Source organism: Sturnira hondurensis, unplaced genomic scaffold, assembly GCF_014824575.4.
Source record: "Sturnira hondurensis isolate 20B ecotype Veracruz unplaced genomic scaffold, ASM1482457v3 Scaffold0003090, whole genome shotgun sequence".
Taxonomy (NCBI): domain Eukaryota; kingdom Metazoa; phylum Chordata; class Mammalia; order Chiroptera; family Phyllostomidae; genus Sturnira; species Sturnira hondurensis.
The window spans coordinates 2285177-2313148 of NW_028075721.1; the positions used below are offsets into that span (position 1 = coordinate 2285177).

General features: G+C 46.2%; 2 protein-coding genes and 1 pseudogene across 5 annotated transcripts; 1 reads left to right on the top strand and 2 right to left on the bottom strand.

Annotated features, from left to right (window-relative positions):
- Window positions 1–144: 144 nt before the first annotated feature.
- Window positions 145–2939, top strand: B3GNT9 (UDP-GlcNAc:betaGal beta-1,3-N-acetylglucosaminyltransferase 9). 2 transcript variants are annotated; one of them, XM_037041550.1, is made up of 2 exons: window positions 145–353; window positions 668–2939. In XM_037041550.1, exon 2 carries the CDS (start codon window positions 694–696, stop codon window positions 1897–1899), a length of 1206 nt encoding a protein of 401 aa, XP_036897445.1. In that variant the 5' UTR covers window positions 145–353; window positions 668–693; the 3' UTR covers window positions 1900–2939. The 2 variants fall into 2 exon arrangements, with proteins under 2 accessions (XP_036897445.1, XP_036897444.1); XM_037041549.1 differs by having other exon boundaries at window positions 146–323.
- Window positions 2489–27959, bottom strand: PHAF1 (phagophore assembly factor 1). Of its 3 annotated transcripts, none has more exons than XM_037041546.1 (17): window positions 27758–27959; window positions 27511–27631; window positions 23660–23742; window positions 19782–19865; window positions 15556–15599; window positions 13874–13953; window positions 13489–13583; window positions 12714–12811; window positions 12520–12632; window positions 8470–8603; window positions 8021–8104; window positions 6434–6516; window positions 6044–6087; window positions 5505–5548; window positions 5296–5354; window positions 4670–4742; window positions 2489–3717 (listed from the first exon to the last, which is right to left on the bottom strand). In XM_037041546.1, the coding sequence occupies exons 2-17, from the start codon at window positions 27572–27574 to the stop codon at window positions 3625–3627; spliced, it is 1275 nt and encodes a 424-aa protein (XP_036897441.1). In that variant the 5' UTR covers window positions 27575–27631; window positions 27758–27959; the 3' UTR covers window positions 2489–3624. The 3 variants fall into 3 exon arrangements, with proteins under 3 accessions (XP_036897441.1, XP_036897442.1, XP_036897443.1); XM_037041547.1 differs by having other exon boundaries at window positions 27763–27821; XM_037041548.1 differs by lacking the exon at window positions 27758–27959 and having other exon boundaries at window positions 3624–4001; window positions 27511–27704.
- LOC118983886 (60S ribosomal protein L24-like) lies at window positions 11107–12513 on the bottom strand (annotated as a pseudogene).
- Window positions 27960–27972: the final 13 nt, after the last annotated feature.

The window sequence follows — 27972 nt, forward strand, 5'->3', positions numbered from 1 at the left end:
TCCCTAGAAAAGGGGATTCCGAGAGTTTGAGCCTGTATTTGTATTGAGACCAGAGCCCACCTCTCCAGGCATTCCTAGAAAGAGTTTCCTGTTAGGATCCCTCTGAGACTAGTTCCCACTCGGAGACAGCACACGGCGCAGGGGTGGAGCTGAGCTCCAGCTGTCCAGGCGCACACAGCTGGAGGGTCACGTGGCAGCGGCCCCGGTCCCCCTTCCTGCCAACGCTGCATTTGGTCCTGGCCGGTCCATGGCCGCCCTTGGGACCCTGCGCTAAGCCCCGGAGGTCCTGGCGTCCGGGGCCGCGCCGCTCCCAAGGGCTGATCGTGAGTGCCGGGATCCCTAGGATCAAGGTGGTGGGTAGAGAGGAGCAGGTTTTCGGCCTCAGCGGTGGGAAGGCGGGCGGGGACTGGGGCTGAGCTTGGCATCTCCCTGCCCCGGCCTTGGAGCACAGTCCTGGGCCAAAGCTGAGGGGGTGGGAGTTGGCAACTTGGAAGATTTCTTGCTCTTTCATCCTACCCAACTCTATGGGGGTGGGGTGACCGAGACCCCTGAGGACACCACCGGAAGGGAAATAACCACCAATAGTTGGAGACCCCCAGCGGGTGGTCTCCTGCCCCCTACCTTCATGGAGGGCGGGGCCCAGAGGCCTGACAGAGTCTCTCTGCAGGGGAAGCAGGCGCCGGACACGCAAACATGAGGCGGAGATTGCGCCTACGAGGGGACGCGAGGATCACGCTGCTCCTGGGCGCCGCCCTCGGCCTCTTGCTCTATGCACAGCGTGATGGCATAGCCCCTACAACTAGTGCACCGCGAGCTCAAGGCCGGGCAGCGCCCGGGCCCAGTCCCCGGCTCCGTGTATTCCAGGAACCTGACGCGAACTCAGCCCTGCAGACCTATGAAGAGGATACACCGGAGCCGCCCAAGCCCACGCCCACGGGACCCTTTGACTTTGGGCGATACCTACGTGCGAAGGACCAGCGACACTTCCCGCTGATTATTAACCAGCCGCACAAGTGCCGACGCTTTGGCGCGGGACCCGACCTGCTCATTGCTGTCAAGTCAGTGGTGGCGGACTTTGAGCGACGCCAAGCTGTGCGCCAGACATGGGGGGCAGAGGGACGCGTGCAGGGGGCGCTCGTGCGCCGCGTGTTCTTGCTGGGCTTGCCACGGGGCGCAGGCTCAGACCAGGCAGAAGCGGAGGGGGCAGGCACGCAAACTCACTGGCACGCCCTGCTGCACGCTGAGAGTCGCGCCTACGCGGACATTCTGCTCTGGGCCTTCGAAGACACTTTTTTCAACTTAACGCTCAAGGAGATTCACTTTCTGGCCTGGGCCTCAGCCTACTGCCCAGACGCACGCTTCGTTTTTAAGGGTGACGCTGATGTGTTTGTGCACGTAGAAAACCTGCTGGAGTTTCTGGCAGCACGAGATCCGGCGCAGGACCTGCTTGCGGGTGATGTGATTGTACAGGCTCGGCCCATCCGGTTACGAGCCAGTAAGTACTACATTCCAGAGGCTGTGTATGGCCTGCCCGCCTACCCGGCCTATGCCGGTGGTGGTGGCTTCGTGTTTTCTGGGGCCACACTGCGCCGCTTGGCCGGCGCCTGCGCCCAGGTTGAGCTCTTCCCCATAGACGACGTCTTTCTGGGCATGTGTCTACAGCGCCTGCGGCTCACGCCTGAGCCTCACCCTGCTTTCCGCACCTTCGGCATACCCCAGCCTTCAGCCGCGCCACACCTGCGCACCTTCGACCCCTGCTTTTACCGTGAGCTGGTTGTAGTGCATGGACTATCGGCCACTGACATCTGGTTAATGTGGCACTTGTTGCACGGACCACGTGGGCCAGCCTGTGCCCATCCATGGCCTGTTGCCGCTGGCTCCTTCCAGTGGAATCACTAGTAGTCCATCAAAGCCCCCAGCTCCATTCAGATCCGAGACGTAGAGTGAGTTTGAGAGGGTTTCCCAGGCAGATTATTGTGTTGTTTGTGGCTCTTCCCCAAAAAGGGGCAGAGGAGTTCAGGAACCAGCTCTAGAGTATGACATATGTGCTTCCTCAGGGTCCCAGGAAATGAAGATTGAGCTTGGCTCCTGTCTCCCTACTGGGAACTGATCTAATGAGTTCATGGGACTAGCAGACATACTGTTAAAACTCAGTCTGAAAGGCATTCTGCTTCCCACCTGCCCTTCCCAGTTAGATTTTCAGACTTGTCAAGGTCTTTAGATCTCTCTTGGAGGCCCTTCCGGGGCCGTGGTTTGGCTGCAACACCAGGGACCCAGGCATACGGGATGGCCAGGTGCATGGCCCGACCTAACACCTTCCTCCGCCTCCAACTTCCCTGGGCACGAGAACCTGTGCCCACACAACTACGACAATCTCCTACTGGAGGCTCTAGTGCCCCTTCGGAAGAGCCAAGGAACCTCTTCTCCTAAGATGACTCCACTAAACATTTTCCTGTATTCTTTAAAACAATCAATGTCCCCACGCCTATTTTAGTACAAACATCCCAGCGACAGCACACGGTGAGCTGCTGCTGAGGGCACAGGTCTTTATTGGAGGAGAGGTGTGGGCAGGACATGAGGAAGATTCCCCCATTTCAGGAGGACGAGATCAGTCCTGGCTGCCCCAATAGTGGGATAGCGGGGGTAGGGTTGGGGGTGTCTCTGGCCAGGCCACAGTCCAAATGGGAAGACACCAGTCAGTCACAAATCAATGAAAAGCGCCACACAAGACTGGCTGTAGGCCCAGGAATCACATAGGAGCCTGGGGCAGGTCCCCTGCACATTCATCGTTAAACTATACAGGATGAGGCTGTACATGAGTTAATTACAAAAGAGTCATATTTACAAAAATCTGTACACACATTTGAAAAACTCACAAAATTGTCATCTATGTATCACAAGTTGCTAGACCAAAATATTAAAAATGGGATAAAATTATACATTTCTTTTCTCAATTCTTTTCAAAAGGTTAATCTTTTAAAAGCACATATGCTACTTTCCTTAGTAAGACCCATGAAGAGACTGAGTAGCCCAGCCCTTCTTGAGTCCCCAGAGGCCTTGAGCCATGAATGGGCCCAGCCAAGGGACACTGCCCATGGTTGGGACAAGGGAGCCAGCCCACAGTGCAGAACAGAATGCTGAAACACAACAAAAAAAAGATGTCTTTGGCTAAAACTTTGGCATTAAATAAAAGAGGCAAACAGGATGGAAACATGCAGCCCTGCCAGCCAGACTGGGGCACAGCAGGTCACAGGCAACCTTGAAAACTGGCTTCAAGAAGGGTGGGAACCAGGCCTGGGCATGTACCTGGATGGTAGAAAGCTATGTTTCAACCAGCTGGGTGTGCCTGCTGGGCCTGGCAGGGAGCACATGTGCAAGAAAGGAATAAGGAAGGGCAGGTGGGCCACCTTGGCCACAGCCAGCTCATCAAGTAACTAAAGTGGATGTAGTGCAAAAGTCGCAACCAAGTACTATGAACATGCTACCTGCTTGCCTTAAGGATCATGTGGCAATGTTGGGCCAAAGGCAGGACCTTGTCCTCATCCTGGGTGCCTGTGTTCTCAGCCACACAGAGTCCCAAGTTTTCCAATGTGTGTGGGACAGGAGAGACAGATCCCTGCCTCCTTACGTGTTACTCGAAAGCTCCGGGCTCCAGGTATCAAGGCTCAGAGTTTGTGCTTCTCTTTGCAGTCTGTGTCCCCTGTTGGCACCAGCAGGCTGAGGACGGACAGAAGAATACCTGGGTCTCTCACCCCAAGGCAGAGCACCCAGCCTGAGCCCCATCTCAGAACATCACAACAGCCCTTCAATACTGGCAAGGTGTCCAAGAAAACCCACAGGTGGCACATGAAGGCCCGCTGAGGAGGATGCGATGCACAGTTCCACGGGGGAGAGGGGCATGGGTGGTGATGTCCCTAGGGGAGCTCTGCTGTTTTCAGATGGGCACCAGGCCTGGGGGGGCCATACAGGGTCACCGAGGCAATGTGGTTATTCTGCATAACCTGGTGTGAGAAGAGGACAGCAGGTCAAAGGGGCAGAGCAGAGCAATCAGACCCACAAAAACCACCAGTGGGGTCAGCACTGGGGCTGTGACTGCAGAGAAGGACCCAGAGAAGACCCTGAACATGGGCACGTAGGTTGCATGTACAACACAACTGCACACAGGGCTAGGGCAGCTGCTCAACATCCCTTATCTCACTCTAGGGGTCATCTCTGCCCCAGTGTCTGCCTGGCCCTCATGGGGTACATACACTTCACCCATTTGTCCAGTTCTTCTGGGACTCTTTAGGGGCCCGATGAAGGTCATGGCATCCAGAAGGAAAAACCCTCTATGGCAACTCACCCAGAGCACAATCATTTACATGGCACTCCAAGGTCCCCCAAACCCCTGGGATGAGCCCCACTGCCCTGTGGTTCCCTTTCTTGCTGTTTGTAGATATAAGTATGGGATCCCCATTATTTCTCACCTTAATGAATACACACTACTGCTTTAGTCTGTATTTTCCCCAATGTAATTCTGAACCTTCACTGTTAAATTGGGTAGACTCGGTTCTCAGCAGACAGTTATTGGAGGATTACCCTGCCCAGTAGGGCTGTTAGGTCCTCCTGATCTCTCTCAATGACTTGTCTGTCCCTGCCATGAACACCAGCCCCAGTCCCTAGGGCTTACCTCAAAGATCATCCGCTGAAGACCAAAGCAGAATGTGGAGCCAAAGGGGTTGGTGTTGTTTGGGGAGGAGGACCTGAGGCCAGGGAAGCCAGAATTAGAGGGGGTAGACAAGAGGTCAAGGTCAGGCCAGAAAACCAGGCCCTTTGGGATGGGGGCTATTGGGGAAGTGATGCTTAAGTTCTTGAGGTCCTAGGGACAGCAACAGACTTCATTCAGCTCCGAATCCTATACAGCCCAACAGGGCACAAAAAGTTACTATGAAATTGGACCGGGGTTGTGACAAATCAGGAGGGAGAGAGCTGCAGGCAGCATGGCAACCAAGTACTGGGTACTGGGCTATGAGCAGGTAGCAGCTTTGATGGGGGAAAAAACCCCCAGGATAGTCAGCTTCCCTTTCTGAATAACTAGGGGTGAAAAGGCTTTCAGACCTAGAGGTAGGTGAGAAGCTATCTCCAGTAAGCAAGCTCTCTAGTACAGGTAAACATGCAGAGTAACAGGCCTAGTACTAATGCACAGGGTGGGGGCAGAAAATATGTGCGCGTCTATCATTTCTAAGCAATATCCACTGCTAAGCTTCCCTGGGCCTTCTGATAGGGTGGTATGAGCCGGCAACCTCCCACACTCACCTGTGTAGGACAACAGGCTTCTCCACAGGGTGACCCAGGAGCTCCTGGATGCTGTCCCACTGCAAGAGGAATAGAGGTGGCAGGGGGTTAGCAGGGCCTGACCACACCTGTGACCAATGGCTGGTCCAGAGGACATGGGCCCCAGACTGCTGGCAGGCTCATACCCACCTCATTTTCAGGCTATGTCAGGAAGGAAAATAGGAGCTCACCTTGCTATAGGTTGTGCATGTTTCTGTCTGACCATCTGCATTTTCTAAAAAGAAAATAAACAGTGGTTGGTATCTGACCCATTGCTAGGAAGAATCCAGATCTGACCACCCTTTGTACTGGGGTTGGAGTATGGAGTGAGGACAGTTTTAGAGTTCCTAAAATGGATAAGAGTGGAGGGTGAAGGGAGGTCAGTCAGGTGTGAACTACAACAACCAGCAGTGCACAATAGTCACAGGGCTGGGCTAGGAGCAACTGGACGATCATCTGTACATGTGAAACTCTCCCTTCAAGAAATAAGCAATCTATGGTCACAGGAAAAGACCTGGAAGGCCTCGACAAAACTACAGACAAAGAACAATGCAGCCTCCTAGAACAAGGAGCTCAGGCCAGAGAAGCTGAGACTATATGTAAAAGCAAGTGGGCAAGACTCCACAAACCAACTGACTACCATCCTCTCTACTTGGATCACTTGTCCCTTCTCATTATGTGTGACTGACCCCAAAAGCCTTTTCTTACTCTGAGGACACTCACTACTCACCTTTCTTTATGGCTAGTGGGATCTTGAACTCACAACGATGATAACTAAGAAAGAGAAGGCAGGTTTAGTAAAGGCTAGGCCCCCCAGGGAAGCCTAACCACCCCCACATCTCAACCCTGCACCCCAAGAGAAACAGAATCAAGCCCACCAGCCCACCAAGCTCTCTGAATCTATTTTCGTATTTGTAAAATGAGTACAGATGGAGAGATGGAAGGTATTAGACATTACACTAGGAACAGAGCAAACACTTAAGTAAATGTTCACTTCCCATGAAATAGCAAGGATTCGGGTGTAAATAACTTAATGAACTCTAAAGTTGTAAGCACTCTTTTGTTGGAGATTTTTAGTCCAAAGTTCATTTCTCACAGGAGCAGGTACAGGTATACTCACATGTTAAAATTATAATGCCCAGGGTAATTGGTGTGAAGAACAAACTTCTTTACTTTGTGAGTATTCGAATCAAAGAGGATGTCCTAGGAGAGAAAACAAGAATGCCCAAGTAGGGAAAGTTACTAAGGCTGGACAGGGGTCTTTCCAAGGACATGTCCAACTCAGAGACACCCATCCGACAATGGGGATGCCTGTAGGCAAGAGCTTTCTCCCAAGCAACAATCAAGGGGCCAACAACTGAGGTCAAGTAAACTGGACATTTGCAGTGATGGGGGGGCACCCAACCAAGTATAGGCCTTGCCACTCCAAACCTTGTGCCAGCAGTCAAGGCACCTGGTTATTCTGAATGCCATGACCCGTCGGACCCTCTGGCTTCCACTCCATGGGAGTCAGTAACCCCTGGAACCAAAATTCCAGCCTCCTACCAGGATTCACACCTAGATTTGATGCTGCCCACTAAACACTTCCTGCTATCCCTCACACCCTTCCCAGCTGCTCAGACCTGTGACCCCCAAGATTACCCCTGACTCCACCCCTCCATCAATCGCTACACTAAGTCCTATTAGGGCCCACCCATTCACTCCATCTTCCTTGCCACCTATGGCTACTGGCTCTAGAACTCAAATGAGGTTCAGCTTATAACAGTATCATTCCCTTCTGGCACCATTCTACCCCCAAAGTTTATGATCCCACCACTATTTCCCTACCACTCCTGTTTGATTTCTCCCAAACAGGCAGACCCAGTCTCCCTTCTTATTCTCTGGAATCTACCCTTTGTTTTGCTGCCTCAAAAACTCAGGCCCTAGAAAGCTCAGATGTTACAAGATCCAGGTCCAGCTTAGCCCTGTTCTCTGAGATGTATCCTGCTGGTGCAGAGATTCCACAATCTTTTCTGACACACAAAATCCATCTACCAGGCAGACTGTCAGCACTGATGGTGGCACCAGCTCCATTCAGCACTTTCGGTCCAGAGCCCAGGGCTACCACAATGCCTCTGGGGTGATCCCATACATGCATAAGCACACTCTCACTGTTTTTGAGCCTTTTAAAAAATGATTTTATTTATTTATTTTTAGAGAGAGAAGAAGGGATAGAGAAAGAGTGAAACATCAATGTGTGGTTGCCTCTTGCACACTCCATACTGGGGATCTGACCTGTAACCCAGACCTGTGCCCTGACCAGGAATCAAACCGGTGACCCTTTGGTTCTCAGGCCAGCATTCAATCTGCTGAGCCACACCAGCCAGGGAGTTTTTGAGCCTTTTTAATCTCTCAGTTTTGTGACTCCAGAAGAGGGTCCTATGCTCTACAAAAGGACAGTTCCCAAAACACCTTAACCTGAAAGATTCCCACAGCCTCCACCTGTGGAACATGTTTCTGCCAGAAAAGATATACCCGGAACCTGGTGTCTTAGCAATCTTGGTGGCAGGAAAAGTCTGCCAAATGAGAAAACACTGGGCAAAGCCAGCTGGGGACAGGTTCCCTGTTGCCAGGCACAGTTACAGCTGCATATGCACACACAGGCATGCCCGGGTGCACTGCCCACCCCCACAGGAATTAGATGCTGCTCTACGGAATCATAACTTACCACTCCGAGAGTGAAGTAGTTAAAAAAGTAGTCATTGCACTTGGAAGGAACTTGCTTATGAGGGGAAGGAGAATGAATTTTCATCTGTCCGGGGAAAAAATAATGAATCAAAATCCAACCCTTAACACAGCTCCTGGATTAAACGAAAGTATATGGATTACATTTTTTCTATGACATTAAGCTGTTGGGTAGGCAAGACTGTGGAGTCCCAGCTGTTGGTGCCAGCCAACCCAGCCAGCTGTGGTTGACTACAGACTGGTCTCCAAGGAAAGGCAGGGCAATGCGACCAACAAAGGTCAGAAATGAGCTTTAAATTTACTTCTCCATTTGCCTGAACAGAATTGGTTCTATGAGAAAATAGCAAACAGTTTACATTTACTCAATATTAAGTCGATGATTTTAAAAATTTAAGAGACTTCCTATTCACTTTATAAACACATTTCCCTCACCTTGTCTTCTGACTTATAGAAGATCTTGTGTGGAGAACCAAGCATACTAAGAACATCTTGACAAGAATCACCAAAATACACTGAACGTTCAAATACCCGCATCTTGGCATCTGCTAACAGGCCGGGTCCACAACCTGCAGAAAACAAGGGAGAGGCAGTCAGCTTCCTGGTCTGAGCCCTGAGACCCTGCATCCCTGGGCCCTGGGGGCCCCAGAGAGGACAGTGGCTGCACGCCACAGGAGGGGCAAGACTGCACACAAGCAGAAAATACCAGTTCAGCAGGACCTGAGATACTGATTAGATTACCATCTTCTCAAAATAATACCAGATTCACTCAATTCCACCAAATGACACAAGTTCTGGTGACATCACTCACCAAACATTTATTATTGATCGTCATGAGCTAGGACACTTCACTGCCGACATGGGAGTTTATGATATGATCTCCCTCAAATCACCACACAACTGAGGTGCAGTAAACAGCAGCATAGGTGCTACAGAAGTATATAATAACATACCGCTATTTCTTGCTACTTTGTAGGTCCTGACAAGATAAAGGGTACTTGATGTTAGGAGGTACTTCTCAGTGGTAACACCCAATAAGAGCTTGGACCTAAGTATCACTACTGAAGAGCCAAAAGTGAAACACCCATGAACACACTCCCTAATTCCACAAACATCTCACAGACACACTAATACTTCAAGAGACAAGCCAAAAAAGTGGGAAAATGAAAAAATCTTCTGATCTGTCAAAAGTTTCTTCTCTGGGAAGAATGTTTAAACCCAAACTTCATCTAATACACTTCGGAAGTAGCTCCAATTAAACACACACAGAGCAGTAGTTGTGAAATAGCAATAGATACACAAATAGTAAAATTTCTCTCATTCAGTGGCTAGAAAGACAATGTGTTTTACACCTTTCACCCCCTCAAAAAAGAGCGGGGAAAAGCCGAGAATTTGAGAAGGACTACAATTCCTGGCACTGTAATAACCACCCACATCATCTTACTCTGCATAGGGCTTTAGAGCTGACAAAGCTCTTTCATGGATAATAATCCATTTGTTAAATACAGAAAATTTCAGGGATCCTGAATATAAAATAACTAGGTGCTGAATTCTCCAATTAACTCAAGTCTTTATTCATAGCACATACACGCTGAATGGCAAATAAAAAAAGCCATGTTTAAATTAACTAGGTCCTGAGCAAAGCATAGTCTATAATAACCTCTGTTCACCAATCTCGTATCTTAGGCAAATCTGGAACCCACCAAAAGTCCTGTCAAGCTGCACTGTGTATCCAAAGTCTCCAGGTATCAAATATTTTTGATGTCAGACGGAATTATTGGAAAGACACCCTTCACAGGTGAGCTTTCTCTTTTTTCTGCCTGAAGCCCAGCCAGATAAAATCACCTTTAGTTTTAGGAGAGTATTTAGTTTCTGTTTCCTCAGAGTCTTCCTATAAATTATTGCAGGGACCAAAATAGTCGAACTGACTCTCCCTGTTAAAAGCATCACCGTAGGCCTGGTTAGGTAGTTCAGTCAGAGCAGTGTTCTAGATATGTCAAGGTTGCAGGTTTGATCAGGTCAGGGCACATATAAGAATCAACCAATGAATGCATAAATAAATACAACAACAAACTGATGTTTCTCTCTCTTTAAAGAAAGAAAAATCACTGTAGCCACAAGGACAGAGATGGGTCGGTTGAAGACAAGCTACTCTTCCACTTACCAAAAAAAAAAAAAAAACCCAAAACAAAAAAAACACACCAAAAACAAAAACCCTCCTTAGCTGGATTGGACTTAAAGTGTTTTCCTCACTGACCCTGTAAGCAGTGAGATGTAACAGCTAAGAGTGTACTGTAAAGGGTGGCAGTCAGAATTAGCTGAGACAACACTCCCCTCCTCAATTCCCAACAGGCTCCTCCTGCCATCACCTGGGATAACTGCACCACCCTTGACTATCTATCCTGCTGTTTTGAGCAGCAATACTCTGGAGAAGACTGGCCCTAAGTCATCTGACTATGTTGCCACGTCTCAATTCTCAAAAACTATTGCAACATTCCGTTAAGCAGCTGGTGTTCTGCGTTAGCTTACAAAAATCACATTTTAAGAAATTTCTAACTTGGAGGTTGTGACGTATTTAATTGTTCAGGGCAGTAAATTCAGTTTATATACCAGACTTTTAAAAAATATTTTATTTATTTATTCTTTTGGAGAAAGGGGAAGGGAAGGAGAAAGGGAGGGAAGTATCAGTGTGTGAGAGACACATCAATCAGCTGCCTCTCCCATGTCCCCAGCTAGGTACCTGGCCTGCAACCCAGGCATGTGCCCTGACTGGGAATCAAACTTGCGACCCTTTGGTTCGCAGGCCTGCTCTCAATCAGGCCTGAGCCACACCAGCCAGGGTCATATACCACTTTAAATTTTTTTATTTATTTATTTTTAGAGAGAGAGAGGAAGGGAGGGAGAGGGAGAGAAACATCAGTGTGCGGCTGTCTCTCCCGTGGCCTGCACTAGGGACCTGGCCTGCAAGCCTGCCATGTGCCTCAACTGGGAATCCAACCAGCCACCCTTTGGTTCGCAGCCCACGCTCAATCCACTGAGCTACACCAGCCAGGGCTATATACCAGATTCTTTTTTTTTTAAATTTGGTAAGTCTTTATTTAAAAATCTGATCGGCCAACTTAGCGTTTTCCACCAACACAAGGAACAGAAACTTTCATAGGCTTCACAATCTTTTGCTTAGGTGCTGCCTTTGTGGGAGCCTTAGCAGCAGCCATTGCTGTCTTTTTAGATGCTTGCTTAGCTTTTTTGCTTCCTTGGCAGCCCTGATAGCTTGTTCTCATTGAGCTGTTCTAACTTCAGGTTTCTGATTCAGCTTGGCCATTATATCAGCAAGTGATGCACCAGTGATGGCCCTCTGGAATCTGACTGCACAGCAGGTTCTCTTCTTTTGAATTTCTTCTGATTGTCCCTTTTCGTGCTTTCTTCTGTAGAGGACAGTTCAGTTTATCCGTTGAGGATTCCTCTTGGAAAGGAACGCTGACTCACATTTTGCATTAAGAAATTGGAAAACGGCCCTGGCTGGTTTAGCTCAGTGGATTGAGCATGGGCCTGTGAACCAGAGGATTGCGGTTCGATTCCCAGTCAGGGCACATGCCTGGGTTGCAGGCCAGTTCCCAGCAGGGGATGCACAAGAGGCAACCATACACTGATATTTCTCTCCCTCTCTCCTTCCCTTCCCCTCTAAAGATAAATAAAGAAATTGGAAAACTTTCCTGTCAGTCCTGGCATAGCACCTCTCATGTCCTGGGATAGATCTTGTACCCACTGAAACTGCGCAGCTTGACCTTCATGGCTCTGGCGGCCGGGTATATACCAGGTTCTTAACAGTTGAGAACCAATGCCCAGAGACTGACGCTAAGACCCCAATTTATGAACAAACATTGGCTGGACTATGAGCTCTGTGAAGGTACAGCCTTTACATTAGTTCCCAGGCTGTGCCCTGTGCCCTTGTTTATAGCAGCAAGTTCTACAATGGAGATTCCTATCTTACTAAACCCAATCCAAGGTCCAAAGTACCTGAGATTGGCCAGGCATAAAAAACCGCCAAGATAAGACATGGATCCTAGGGAGATGAGCTACTAGCGGCAGTGCTTTTTATTTGTTCAAGGACAGCAAAATCTCAGCAGGGTGTGACCAAACCACAGTTAACAAGTCCTTCCTGCCAGCCTACTCTGAGAACTGGCCTTAAAGGGTGGAGAACAGACAACAGCATACATCTCCAGGAAATAGCTTGGGAACCAAGGCAAAGCTATATAAGCTGACAAAAAGCTCATGTACATGCTGAAGGAAATAGTGCTACTGTTGTTTATTAAAATATGCTAATAATAGGACTACGTTTTGTCCCTTCACAAATTTAAATAAAAGTGTTAACCATAAACATTTGCATCATTTGTCTTCTACCAACTATCCTTAAGCATGCGGGATTTTAGATTGTCTTTATATGGACATAAGAGTGAATCCACCATCCCAAAGCCAGTAACTGACCTGCAGCAAGTAGGCGAAGTCGTAAACCTGAGGGTCCTGTTCCATCTCGAAGAACATCTACACTCTCAGCATACACATTGCCCAGGAAACAGCTCAGGGGCATCACAGGAGCCCTGGGGGCAGGCAAAGAATGAGCACAGGCTTTGCCTTACCTCCCAGACCTTAGCATGAAGCTTGTGGCTCCTGACACATACTTAGTATCCTGTAGGCTGTTTCCACTGTAGATGTACATTCGTTTCACAGTTGCTCCGTGGGGTATCTGAAGAGAAGCTAGACCATGGGCAAAATTGGGCTGCAAATGCAGAACAAAAGTTTTATTAAGGGCATACTGCAGGCCATGTGACTCAGGTTCTGGCATCTCCCCAGCACTTACAGTCTTCATGAACTGGCCATGCCAAAGTGCATGGTTAAATCTGGCTTTGGCTCAATAAACTCACCCCAATCATGCAAGTTCATCTATAATTTTACTTAATTTTTTCTTTTCTTTCTTTCATCATGGAGAAAATGCAAGAACGCCATCTTTAATAAAATGTAAGTCTTATGAAGAGCTATCATTTCACAACCCTAAGGATGCTGCTGCTTAAGGATGAATGAAACGCTTTTCTAAAAACAATACGTAACTAAAAATCTAGGGTAAACTTTCAAACTTTAGGTCATTGAGAAAAGTGGCCTAGTTATTAGGTGGTTTTTTTTTCATTAGGCGTTTTAAAGCAAGGTGTAATTGGATTAATCTTTGAAAAGTGAGCTTAACATCACTCTGCAGTTGGAAGTGCCCACTTACTGGGAATGCCAGCTTGGACTTTGTTCTTCCTGTCAACCCTACCCACTCTACCTTCTTGGCCCCCGAAGACCTCAGAGACAAGGAAACCAAAGAAAGGATACCTATCTACTCTCCCTCAATAGCACTGTCTGTTGACCCACATAATCTGGGCACTGGGCAACTAACACCAGGGAAAAGGAAGGACTAACCTCGTACTTGGGAGCCTCAGTCCACGAGTCTAACTGAAAAGAGAAAGACAGTCCTCTGAAGTTGAGGTGGAAGAGCTGCTCGGCGGAGTTGTACACTGTGAGAGTGGGGAGAAGAAAACACATGGCTGAATGGCATCAGAAGCTGCAAACACAAACCAGCCTGGCAGGGAGTACTGACTGGCAACACCTTTCTTGTGTCTCATTTTTTAACTGACCTGCCAGGGTGAAAACAAGGGGGAAGAGCTTTCTTTCAAACCCAAGTACCAACCCCCACATACTATAGGAACTGGGCTTCAGGGGGTTGCAGCTGGGATGGTACCATGTGCCAGGTCTATCACTACGGGCTGTCACAGATGACCAGAGGAGTCAGACGGACTTGGCTTACCTCCAGGATGGGTTGCACCAAAAGACTGGTCAATCTGCTCAATGGTGGGAGCTATGGCCTGAGAGTTAAAATGTACTCCACTGAAAAACAAAGATACTTTTTAATACCAGGCTTCCCAGGATGGGCTCACAGATCATTGGAGATAGTGGCTGGTGGCTGGAAGAATTATTCTTAAAACACAGGTGGGTAAGTCTACAATTATATCAAAATAAAAGTTTAATTAAAGAACTTTTAAATAAGAGACAATTAATGAGGTTAGAACAAGTCAATTCTCCTGAGGCTTATATACAATATTGGTCCTCTAGGACCTCCCAAGACATTTGTGGTCACCAGGTACAGTTCAGAAGGAGACATATCCAGTCTCACCTCCACGGCATTCAAACTTAGATAAACAGTGTCCTCAGGAATAGTGTCAATGTTTTCCCAGGGTGCCTACTAGTAGTTGGCTTGAAAAAGGAACTACTACCTTAAAAGGGGGTGAACATCTTAAAAGAAAGGTGTGGACAAGCAAAGCAGCTTGTTTTCTTAACAGGCAGATGAAATGGGTCACTGGGTAGATAAATGGAGGAGGGATGGATCTCATGCAAATGAAAAGCACCCGAGGATGGGCTTGGGCGTAAAGAGGGGCATATGATTTCAGATGACAAACACGAAGATAAGGGATTTATAACTCTAAGATGAATACTTCAGGGTTAAGAATAATTTTTTCAAAAAATAAAAATCTTTTATGGAACACCTCTTTTTGAACCAGGCATGGTGCTATGTGCTTTATTTACCACCATTACCTCATGCAATCTTCCTAACCCAGCTGCCACATTATTGGTTTCATTTCGCTGATGAGAAAACAAGCTCAAAGAGGTTAAGTGACTTGCCTAAGGTTACACAGGTTAATAAAATGATGAATGTGTAACTCAAGCCTAGGGCAGCCAGACCTTGGAAGCACTGGACAGAGCACTCTAGATGCTAAAACAGTGCCTGCCATCACAAGGGACAATCATTTGTGTATCATATAGGCATCATCCTAAAAAGCAGATTTTGGACCCCAAATAGTGACCTTTCTGGCATTTTCTTTAGCAAAGGTTTTGGAATCAGATTTGTCTGGACTGTCCCAATTCTGTTGCTAATAAAAGCATAAAGAGCCCTGGCTGGCGTAGCTCAGTGGATCGAGCGCGGGCCTGCGAACCAGACGATCGCGGTTCGATTCCCAGTCAGGGCACATGCCTGGGTTGCAAACTGGTTCCTTGCAGGCTAACTACCAGCAGGGGATGCACAAAAGGCAACCATACATTGATGTTTCTCTCCCTCTCTCCTTCCCCTCTAAAAATTAAAAAAAAAAAAAAAAAAAAAAAAGCATAAAGAGGTGCCAAAAGATGCTGTTTAGGAAAGGACAGCTGGGACTCAAGAGACAGTCACATCACCTCTGAGCTGAGGTTCTGCTTTGTTGTGAGGATCAAGTAAGTTGACATATATGTAAAATGCTTTACACACAGCATGTTCTTAATAAGGTCTGCTTTTCTTTTTCTGGAACCTGAGTAGGCTTGAAGGCTGCCTGAGGAAGTCATGGCACCAGGCTCTAATCTCAGGATTACTATGGATGGCATTCCTTTACCAATGTAATGACTATAGATAAAGCCTACTTGTACCAAGCCTGTGACATAAATCAGCAAGGGAAAAAAACTCACCAATATTTTAACTTTACTTTAGTCAAGTCATATACTTCAATCACCTAAAAAAAAATTATAAGGGTTGTTACTGCTCTGTAGTTGAAGAAGATTAAGATGACATTTACAGAATTGTAAAGAAAAAAATCTATCACTAGCTGGAATTTTTCTGAAGCACTGCATGTTACCTTTAGTTCTCTAAATCTGAAAATAAAACCCATGCCACACACAAAGCATAACCCCTTCATCCCCCTGCTTCCACTGGATTGTTCAGTAGATGTCCATGAATGCTCTGGGCAAAGTTCTCATACCTAACCCACTGTTGGGTCATAGAGAAAACTGCATATACCATCCCTACAGGACAGTGAAACCCTTCCCCAAAACTAATTCATGCAGTTTGCTAAACCTGTAACCTTGGACACCGAGCCTCCTTCCTTACTTTGGATTCAATACTTTGCTGCGTTATAAAGACCTAAATCAAGTCAATTTCAAAAACGGCTTCAAAATACTGTGGTTTCCAAAGCAGAAGGATGGAGAGAGAGATCTATCCTGCTAGAAAACAAGTCATAATACATTATCTTAGAACAACTGTGACAATATTTAGATATATCCTTAACGAAGAGCATCTGGTTGAACTTGGAGAACCTCAGGGCCCTGGTGAAGTTTCAATGGGTTTGGCCTCAAATGAAATGCCCAGAACTCAAAATAGAGGCAAAAGAAAAAGTTACTGCATACTCAACCACTAATAGTACCAAGTAATAAGCACTATGAAATCCTCTATGCCAATGGTGTCAAGGGCTTGGCCGATAGCAGGATGGCTGGCTGGGGCCTGGAGTACCACCCACCATCCTCCAGCTGGGAGGTCTCAGGCCTCATTTTAGAGGCCAAGAAGGGTTGGTTCAACGTGTGTTTGCCACGAAAATCTGGGTCTGACCCTGGAAGGGGCAGTGGGGAACTGGGTACAGGAACATCTGGCTTTGTAAAAGAGACTGAAACATAACAGTTAATTCACATGTGGTCAGACCTTGTCTCTAACTTCGTCTACATTATCATAACACTGAATTCACAAGTTGGGCAGACATCTGTTAACTATAATGTAGCTATTTTGATCCTACCTGCTACTAAAAATCATTCTTTCCATTGGGCCATCACAGCACTTGAATCAACCTTTTCCTACACTGCTTGTGTATGCTGTCCACTGGGCCCACTAAATTATGGACCCTGAGGTCTGGCTTACTAATTTACAAAGAGGAGGTACTCAACATGTCAGGCGAGTTGGTCTGGTATGAAGCTAGCTGAGGGCAACATGAGCTCTAAAGCAAGAGATGCCAAGAGTAGTCATGCAAGAGAAGGGCAGGGAAATAGCTGTGATTCATAAGACACCTAGTGTCCCCTTCAGAAAGCCTGAGCATGGCAGACTATCATGCCAAACTGGTATGCCATTTCACTGAGGCAGGACCCTATGTTAGAAGAGGACCTCAACCTTCAGCCAGAGCCCTGCTCATATAGCAGAGGCAGGCACTCTGCCTCCCTGATTACTACCACTAGAGATGGCCGGCTGCACCTTCAAGGGCTTCCCACCACTCACCCAGTGACATGTCCTTCCTATGTCATTGTTGTCCAACCTTCTGCAGCTCAGACCAACATTAATAGGTGCTTTGGCCCTGTCTGCCCAGTGGACCAGAGTTAATGACAGGGTGGCACTTGTGGCAAGGGACCCACAGTGCTCACCATCTAGGGAGTCCTTCATGTCACCAGGAGAATCTACGAGATTTTAGTCCATGGAGCTTGCTGGATCCAAGAACAAGTGGCTGGGGAAGTCTAGAGTCCATGCTTTTCTATTCTCTGGGCTGGAAATGGCCTTGATTTTGCCAGAGAGGAGACATGGCAGCAGTCAAGAGAGGAAAGGAAAAGACAGGTGGCTGTAAAGGTGACTTGTAAAGCCTCATTCCACAGAGTTCACTCACAGTAAGTGAAAGGATAGGAAGACTGCAGGAGACAGCACGGGGGAGAGAGATTCTGAAGCCCTTGGATGGAGGGGCAGGTAGATGGGTCAGATCAGACCTGGTACCAGGCAAGGGACTGACGCATCACTTCCTCAGTTTCCGGAGGCTCAGGCAGGGGGGCCCTAGCCACTCCTCTTCACTAAGGTCCACACAGAGGTAGAGACTTTTTTTAAAAAGATTTTATTTATTTGTTTTTAGAGAGAGGAGTAGGAAGGGAGAAAGAGAGGGAAAGAAACATCATTGGTTGCCTCTCCCTGACTGGGAATTAAACCCAAGACTTTTCAGTTTGTGGGATGATAGCCAACTCATGCAGCCACATCAGTCAGGGAGGGGAAGTAGAGACTTTTTGACCTCCTTTCATTCCTCACATTTGTGCATAATGTACGCACACTATTTTCATCACCTTTTATCACATATATTTCCTACAAACAACAACAGAACTTAAGCCATTCCAGTTCTCGGTGGCTAGTCACTAAACACTGGTAATATAGTTAAAAGCTTGATCAGCCCTGGCTGGTGTGGCTCCATGGGTTGAGTACTGGCCTGTGAACCAAAGGGTTGCTGGTTCAATTCCCAGTCAGGGTACATGCCTGGGTTGCAGGCCAGGTCCCCAGCTGGGGGCTCATGAGAGGAAACCACACATTTGTGTATCTCTCCCTCTTTCTCCTTCCCCTCCCTACTCTCTAAAGATAAAAATAAATAAAATCTGGCCCTGGCTGGTGTAGCTCAGTGGATTGAGCACGGGCCTGCGAACCAGAGGATCGCGGTTCGATTCCCAGTCAGGGCACATGCTTAGGTTGCAGGCCAGTTCCCTGCAGGCCAACTCCCAGCAGGGGACGCACGAAAGGCAACCATACATTGATGTTTCTCTCCCTCTCTCCTTCCCCTCTAAAGATAAATAAATAAATAAAATCTTAAAAAAATAAATAAATAAAATCTTTAGCATGATCAGGCAGACCACCTATCCTCTCTCTCTCAACTGTCTCACTAGTAAACAGCACCACTCACAGGCTTTTTTAGCATTAAACTAGGAAATGCACAGGAAGCTCTTAGCCATGTGCCAGGTGCTCACTAAGTAGACAACTTTGTCTTCACCATGCTGTGATTCTATGTTGGGCTGTCTAGCCATCTCCTTTTTGCTGTCCACTTAGGTTACTACAGCTTTTCATTACTATGAAATGCCCTGCCATTAAACATCTGGCAACATTAACTTCCCCATAACCTTTTAAAGTTATGTTTCCTAAAGTGGATTTACCAAGTCAATGGCAAATGGCTTTTTCTAAAGGTGTTTTAAGATTAATTTCCCCCAATTTGCGATGAAGTCAGATTGAAGGCCATCCTCTATTTTTCCCTAGTGTGAAACTTCAGGTTAGTAAGTTTCACACCAAACCTTGCTTTTGAAAACCATCATAAATGAGGAATTCTTATTTCATACACAGATTCTTTTCCCATGTTCTATCTTGTCTCCTCAGCTGCCTGCCTGTGATGGCATGTTGAGAACAAAGAACTATCCAAGTCTTTTGGAAAGGTAATTCCATAACCTAATAGGAATGACAGCCCTGGCATGCCACTGCCCAGAGCCACATTCAACCTTGTGACTCTGAGGCATGAGTCTTGTCACATGACTAACCTGTGAAACCCAGGCATTTGTAAATAGTTTATTATAAACATCCTGGACTGAAACAGGTGTTAGTAAATTGCACTTGAACGCCAATTAAGACAACCCTACATAACAGCAAGTTGTTTGTTTACATTTCCTTAAAGGAGTTAAAGAATCAACTCATTGTGGTGGTGTTAAGCCACAGCATTTTAGAAAAGATTGGCTCCAATTTTCACCTAAGTCACATTGTTGGACCCAAGAATGAAGTAAAACAAGACACAAAAACCTAACTAAAATCTTTGGGCCTTTTCTGCATTAGGACCCATTTTTAAAGACTCAGGATAATCTATGCTATATACTTACCTCTCATTTTCAATTCAGTAAGCGCCCCCCCCATAACATGTTCCCCAGATCCTCAGTAGTTTTTCCCCTTCACCTCTTGAGCCTGGGACACTAAGAGTCCTTCCCAGAATCTTTCCAACTACCAGACCTAGTTTCTCTTTTTTTGGAGAAACAGGCATGGCTTCGGTCCTCTATGTCTTGGTGGTCTCTGAACCATAAATATCTACTCTCACTCCGGAATTTCAAAAAATATCTCACAACAGCACATATTAATCAGCCTGACATAAAATTTTAGTTACCTTAAGTCTCTGATTGAAAGCATCAAACAGTAGTTTGATCCCGTCCTGAGTCAGATTAAGGATGAGGTCATGGCTTAGAGGAGACTATGAAAAAAAAAAGAAACAAAAACACTCTTGAGCAATTAATTTACTTACCAGCACCAACTAAAAGCCTTACAATATAAAGGCAATACACAGAGAATATCTAAGGGCAGTCAGTCACTCCCTCCCCCAACTAACAAGGTTTGGAAGCCACAAACAAACTATTGCATAAATGCACACTGTGCTCTATTTCCAGCCCACAGCTGCTACTTTAAAATATTGGCTGAAAAGAACCTCTCTTGTCCAGGCTTTGAGTAATATCTGGGGGAAAAGGGCCAAAATTATGTGAGCATACAGGCCACTTTCTTTTGAGGGTCCAGGGTCCACATCTGTAGCACAGGTTTATAGTTGTCAAACCACAGAGCAGTTGATGAGGAATGCAGGCCAGGTGAAAAGGCCTCAGGAGGATCCAAACTCAGCAGATTAAGACTCAGTGCATGTGGGCTGAACCTATCTATGCTTGTTCACTTCCAGGCTGTACTTCCACAGAGAACACATTTTATTCTTTGACTTTTTAAGGCCATATCCCAAGGTTATGTATGAAGTGACACTCTTACTTCTTTCCTTCCCTCCCCCAATGACCCCATATCACATGTGCTTCTTTCTGAAGGGCCGAAGTCTAGGATCTGAGGACTCATATTTCTACACTCGCCCCTTCTGAGTCCTAGGGGGAGGGAGGAGCAGCACAGAGTAGTGGACAAAATTGGCCTTGAGTCCAGGTGAGCTGGAGACCTTAAGTGACTCTCAATTCTCTGAGCTCTAGTTTCTTCATGGAGATGCCATCATCCCTTCCCTCCAGGGTCACTGTAAGGATAGGTTGTAAGGCAGAAAGCACCAGCCGCAGCACACTGCACTCATTCCTCATGTCGGCTACACCTGCCTGCTTCTGGTTCAATGCAATCAATTCAAGGACTCAACATCTGAAGACTCTTCATAGCTCTAACCAGGTTGCCCTTTCTTGAAATTGGCACACGACTCTCAAAAGGATTTAGAGAAGTTTCTTCACAGAGCTTCACAAAGTAAGGACTGAATGACGAAGGTGTGGACGTCAGAGACAAAGACTGCGCCACTGCCAGTGTGGGCCTCACTGGAAAAATCCTCTCCAAAGAACCTTCAGACTATGGGATTGGTTCAGACTATGTGCTCCCCTCTACCCCATTGATCTCTGCAAGGTAACAGGCCATGGTGGCACCATCATGCCTGGCAAACACTAAAAGAACGTCATATGAATGTCTAAACCATTAGGTCTCAAGCAAGATAATGGACTAACGAACCCTGACCTTATTCTCAACCCAGAAAATACAGTTCCATTTTCTGAGAGGGCCATTCTATAGGATTAAGCAGGTTTTCACATCTTTCAAGATCCTTTCTTGGAGGAAGAACACTGAAAGGATCTGGATTTTCTTACACTCTCCCAAGAACTAATCATTTTCTTCCTGGCACTTTTATAATGCAGGACATAAAACTAAGCAATTTTTTAAAGGAAGCAAATAAATCATCCTCACAATCAATGTTTTACTAGTACTTTATATCTCCAGAACCAAAATACAGACATACTATGCGGTGTTTAAGCAGGCCCTTCCAATAACCCAGCACTATGCAGTCCTCCATATGAAACAGTTCAGTTAGATTGTCTGTTGCCAACTGTTAACATCTTCTCCCTGTAAGAAAGGAACCTACCTGATAGGCACTTTAATTTCCAAGGCGTGATTTGCTGGAAACAAGATATTTCTGAAATGTTTCTCTGATGGGAAACAGGGAAACAAGGAAACAAACCGGAAAGAAAGGGAAGGAGGGCAGAAGAGAAAAGAAGCACATGCAGGAAGCACCGTATCAGGTTCTGAGAGACCATCTCCTCTTAAACCTTATCAAAGATGATAATAAGAAAACTACATCCATTTCACAGAAGGAGAACCAGGCTAATTAGTAAGCCTATGTTTTCTGGCTGATTCTAGTTGCTTAGAAGATAGTCAGGAAAATTAGTTTAATGCTGAAACTATTTGTACTCCAAAACTGAAATGACATTCAACAAAGACAATGATAAAAAAACCACACACACACAAAAAACCCACATTCTTAAAAATTGGTTAGGAATATTTAAAGCCTATTTTCAAATGCATCTAATCTTGGGGTGCCCAAATCTGATTTAACTCAGTCTGCAAGTTACCTATAAGCTCAAGAAGCAAGTCCATCTTCTCGATCTGCTTCCTGTTTTGATGGCTGCTACTTGTCATGAGTAATTCTGTCATGGTCCAACACTGAGAGTCAGATTAGGTTACAAATGATCTGAGTGCAACAAAGAGGAAAAACTACCATCCTTCACTTTCAGGTCATTTTGGCTCTGTGGCTCAAGAAGCCCCTGTCTGCTACTACAGATCCTTTGTTTTGTGGTAGGTACAAGAATGCCCAAGCACTTGCTTGAAGATGCAGAAGGGTACAGTACAAATATAAATTACAAATATAATTTCTAGGTATAGGTAACAGGCTCAACTCTGACACTAAGTAAAACTGAGGAGGATGCCCTGGCTAGTGTAGCTCAGCAGATCGAGCACTGGCCTGAGAACCAAAGGTTCACTGGTTCAATTCCCAGTCAGGGCACATGTCTGGGTTGCAAGCCAGGTTCCTAGTAGGGGTCACATGAGAGACAACTACACACTGATGTTTTTCTCCCTTTCTTTCTCCTTCCTTTCCCCTCTTTCTAAAAATAAATACATAAAGTCTTTAAAAAAAAGAAGAAACTGGGGAGGTACACAGAAATCTTACCCACTTCTAATTCTACATGTCAAAAATAATCTGTCATTTGCTTTAGGATCTGAAACTAACTGGAACAAATGTAACTAAAATCATTAACCTGGTACTCAAACGGTCTCAGAAAAGCCACTTGAGGTCAGTCTGTAGCCAGTGTCAGCTCAAAACTATTCCCTAAGGTCTGTGATACACACAGTACGACAAAGGTCATTCCACATGGCTGCATGGGGTCTGTGTCATAGAAGAAGCACAAGTTTCAGAAAATTCAGTGGAAGAAAGATTGCAATTTTAGAGAGATAGAAGAATCATATTTCTAAAGGCCTATGAAAAATAGTTTCTAACTTTATGTACTTAAAAAAACAAATAATATTTTAAAAATTCTGATGTTCAGGAAGGTCTTCTGGAAACTGAAAAGGTCTTTGCAGGTATATGCAATATTATACTACAGTAGTTAATTCCTGGCACAACTGACCAACATCTAATAGAGACTGCTATAAGTTAGACAAGAATAAAAAGAATAAAATATGTCCACTAATTGGGAGCCAATATTTCCCAATTTCTCTGTATCAGATCATCCTCCCTAAAGGGATAAGGTATACCCACTTCAAGCACGGGATGTTCTCCTAGCTAGATCTGCACTACACCAATCCTGAACACAAACTCAAGCAACCAACAAAGCAGAGAAGAGTATTTTAAACTCAAAAATGGAAAGTAAGCACCCTAGAAGACCCAATAATCCCTGAGGTGACCTCTCACTTAAAAGTCCTTGTCAGAGGGCCAGTATGTAAGTCAAACACTTAAAAAAAATACAAAAACCAAGTTAAGTTATTACTGCTCTTCAGAACCCAGCAGCACCAGATCATGACCAAAAGTTTCAGAATTAAAAAAAAAAAAAAAGTGCTCAGGAACTGACTAGTCCTGAAAATTCTCCTATTCAAACACATCGATCCAACAATTCCTGCCAGGCAGCCTCTTCCAGATCATCAACCTCTGGAAGTGACTCACTGACTAGGGATGCTATTTCAGCAAACAAATCAGCTACCACTCACCTGTTCACTGTAGAGAACCTGGACATTTTTGATGATTCGACAGTGCTTCTGAAGAATGGCTACAGCTTGAGCCAGAGGCATTCCTGAAATAAAGCAAGGGCATCCGTATGGGTTACCTGGGCTATCCATTTACTAATATCTATCACTGTGCTAGGCACCAGTTCTTGCAGTAAAGCCTGGGATGGGGATAGGGGGTTCAGTAATGTCTACAGATGTAAGAGTAAATCAAAGTTCAATGAACAGTAAGAGCCAGAACAACGTCAACAGCAATCACTTTACAGCTAAATTGTACAAAGGAAGGGAGTTAATATACAAAAAAGTTTCTGAAAATGGGGACTTTCATGCTGTTCCTGAGTAGGCAAAGAACTTTGAAATGGCAAAGTCAGCATGAACCAAAAAACAGAATGAGAAAGCACTGACTGCATGACTCTGGAGAAAAGGTTCTGGTTCAACTCTGCCACGGACTACATATATCCTAGGATAGTTCCTTCCTCTCTTCCCTTGTGGCATCTGTCTCCTCATCACTCAAATGAGAGTCTGAAGAAACACATGACTTGTAAGGGCTCATTAAAAGAGTTAAAAATTACACATCTAGCAGAATCAGCTTATTTTACCAAGGATTTCCACCAACTATCTACTTATCCTTACTTACCTACTCACAAATATCTTCTATATCTTAACACTTAATTTTTGAACTCATGGCCTGTTATAAATAGATTTATATATGCCTATGTAAAAAACCTGAATTTTAACAGCCTTTCAAAATTTCCAGGAACTCACAGACAACTCCAAAAAGTATGTTTTCAGAGTCCATTATATTTCAAACAAGAACACACATACAAAGAGACAATTTAAAATAAAGTTCCAGGCAATCCAAAAACAGTATGTGTTACTCACTACTCTCTTCAATCTAGTGTCTCTGTATTCTGACATCTAGCCAGTAATTCAAGCCAGAAACCTCTAGCTAGATTCCTCCTCCTTCCCCATCTCTCCAAATCTATTAGTCTCCAAACTTTCTTCCTAAACCCATGCCTGTAACACACTTGACTACAGATACCCTCTTTTTCAGTGAATCCAGAGACTCCTTGATAGTGTCCTCGGCAGCCACTATAGAAGAGAACTGGGAATCTAGGGAACCTATTTTCCATCAGTACATCATGCTTTAATTATACTACCCAATTGTTTACAGTTTCCTACATATCATCTTTCCTTCTCATTGTTTTGGTTTTAAACTAGATAAAAACAGTTTGGAAGAGAAATCTGACAGTAGCCTTCTGATAGGGCCTTCCTGGTGTTCACTAGTTCCAGGAATGGTACTGGCCCCTGTAGGTTGATAAGAAGCCTTCCTGAATCCCCTAGGTCAAGTTCCTTCTCCCTTTCCATAGCACCCTATACAACCTCTACCTCATTACTGTAATCCTTCCTTCCTACTAGACTAAGCTCGTCAGGGAATGACTGACTATTCACATATCATTGTTGGTAAGCAGAGTCCACAGAGATATATGCTGCCTTCAGTAAAGGGAGCTTTTGGTCTCTCTGAAACAAGGTAATCTTGGAAGAGTACTATTCTCCCGTGACCCTTCAGAGACATGCCTCCACACCAGTGCATCTTGCAAATGTCACTGAAAACATTGTAAATTTGCACTGCCTTTACTCCACCACTGATCAAGCCATCAGTGGTATTCTCAGAGATTCCTCTTGGCCTAGGTTGCTGTGTTGCTGGAATTTTTCTAATCTCCCATCAAACAAAGGCCAGGAAAGCAGCCAAGAAGTTGGATGCAGCTTCCCATTATGATGCCAGGCAGATGATGGCAAGATCTAGATACATTTGCATTAGCACAGATTCCAAAAAGAAGCCTGGCGATAAAACTGAGTCCATCCTCTGAAGGGTAGAGCAATGGGAAGTAAGAAATCCCTCCCCACTACTCTTTATCATTTCTGCCATTCTGAGTCTCATCTGGCAAACGGAGATTATGTTACACTGGTTGTGGTGACTTAACCTGGTTTTCTAGCCTAGGAATGTAATTCTACTGCATATATCCACTTCTTAGACCTAGCCCTACCTATCAGCTCCAATTGTAGTTTAGATATGTGAGGATTGGGGAGAAAGATTAAGAGGAAAAAATAAAAGGCATGTGCCCTGACTGGGAATTGAATCAGCAACCCTTTGGTTCACAGGGCAGCACTCAATCCACTGAGCCACACTAGTAGCCAAGGCTAAAATGTGTATTTTTAAGACCCACAAAGGAAATATCAAGGCTCAGGCCCCCTTTATGAGCTTTTCCCCAAAGTTAAAATCTGGACCCATTGTATAGAAATGCTCTTTTCACTGTTTTTGGCTGCTATTTAGACAGTTTGAAAGAACTACCCAAACCCTTGACTCCTGGAAACTGGCAAAAGTCAGAAGTGGGAGTGAAATTATCAAAACAGTGGACAGAAGCAGCCTTGCTCTCCCACCTAGTTTTTTTGGAAATCTTGGTCTCAACTGACATCTTAATCACTACTTTTGGCCAAGCAGCCTGTACCACAACTTAGTCGCAACATCAAGCGCACTTTGAAGCTATGGTTGTGGTTCTCATTCTACCCTGTGAAGTCCTGGTATGAGCAGAAGCTATGGGTGGGGAAGTTCTTTCCTAACTAGAAGCCAAACAGCACCAGCATGAGGAATGGGTCTGCAGGCAAAGATATCACTAGCCTCCCAAATCAAGCTCTTGTTGCTTCACAAGAGGCTGGAGTGTTTCACACCAGCTAAAAGTTTAGGAACAACTCTGCAGGAGTGGTGTAAATTGTGAGAGTCGCTCCCACAACCCAGAGGAAGTTTCTAGTTCAACTGAGCACCTGCAGGGCCCAACCAACTATCTATACCACCCAGTTTTTCACCTACCCTTTCTCTATAGGTATGAGTCTTCCTGATTCAAAGATAAATTATAGCCCAATTGAGCAGATCATTCAGTCCAACAAGCCCAATTTAGTGTGACAAAAGTTCAGCCCTGCACACAAACAAACAACACTAACACTAGCTCCCCAACCCCCTTTCCTAGTACTGGAACATCAAAGTAAACACACACTGGGCTCACTGAATATTTGTGAAATATTTGCAAATATTTGTACACAGAGAGGTAGTGACACTGGGGATGAGGGAAGCTGGGCCCCACAAAACAAAAAATTACCAGCCTGCGCTTTCTACAAACTAAATGTTACTTTCCCTGAACTCCTATTTCATTCTCAGCTAAGGTCTGGGTTTAGGATTACGCCACGCATCGACCACATTAAAAAAGAGAAGGAAACAAGTCAGAAGTTCCTTTAACATACAAGACTCTCCTCAACTCCTCTGACCAGATGCCCAACGTCTCCCTAAGGGTCGGGAGCCTAGGCTTCCCATTCCGAAGAGACAACCCACAGCCCGAACAGCAGAGAGAGAGACTGCTGTGGCGTTTGAGAGAGCTTCAGTCACTTCTCAGCTCTATTATCTGTAGAACGAGAACACAAACAGCAATACTACCCACCCTTAAATCCCAAGGAGGACGACTAGGGATAATTACGTGCCAGAGAGCCGCGCTCGGCCCCAAGTGTTTGGGGCGTGTCACTCATTATTATTACTACCGTGCCACCCCCCGGGGCAGGCCCTGTTGACACTCGAGGCGATTGCGTCAGGGCCAAGCTGAGAGAGAGACTGGCGGGTCCGGCCAGCGGGAGGGGGTACCGAGTGCCCGGAGCCCCAAAAGCCAGGAGGACGGAAGAGGCAAGGAGCCGCGAGCGCAGGAGAGAGGGGTCAGAGGCCAGACGCGGGAAGGGCCCGGAGGGAAGTAGGGACCGGAGAGCAGGGTCCTGAGGGGGAACCCCACACTTACCCAGCGTGAACTCCCATTGCTCGTTCCCCAGAGAGCGTTCAGGGACCACCTCCAGATCCAGCATTGGTTCGGCTCGCCGGGCCGGGGCGGCCTCCCTGCGGCAGCGCGGACCGGACCGGAGCTGAGGAGACAAAGCAGGAGCGGTCAGCTCCCCGCCGACCCTCGGGGGTCCTGCCCCCCAGCTCCTCCCCGATCGCCAGAAGCGCAGGCCCAACACCACACCACACCTCAGCTCCCTTCCCCTCACCTCACCTGCAGCAGCCGCGGGACTAAGGGTAGCGGCAGCAGCGGCAGCGTCTGCGGCAAAAGTGGCGTGCCCGGCCGTAAAGCGTGGCGAGGGCGGGGGCGAGGGCGGGGTTTCAGCCACAGGGGAGGAGCCTAAGGCGGAGTCGCGCACGCGCAAACTGCGGATCAGGCTGCTGTGACAGTCCGGGAGAAGGCAGGCGAAGGCCTAGCAGTATC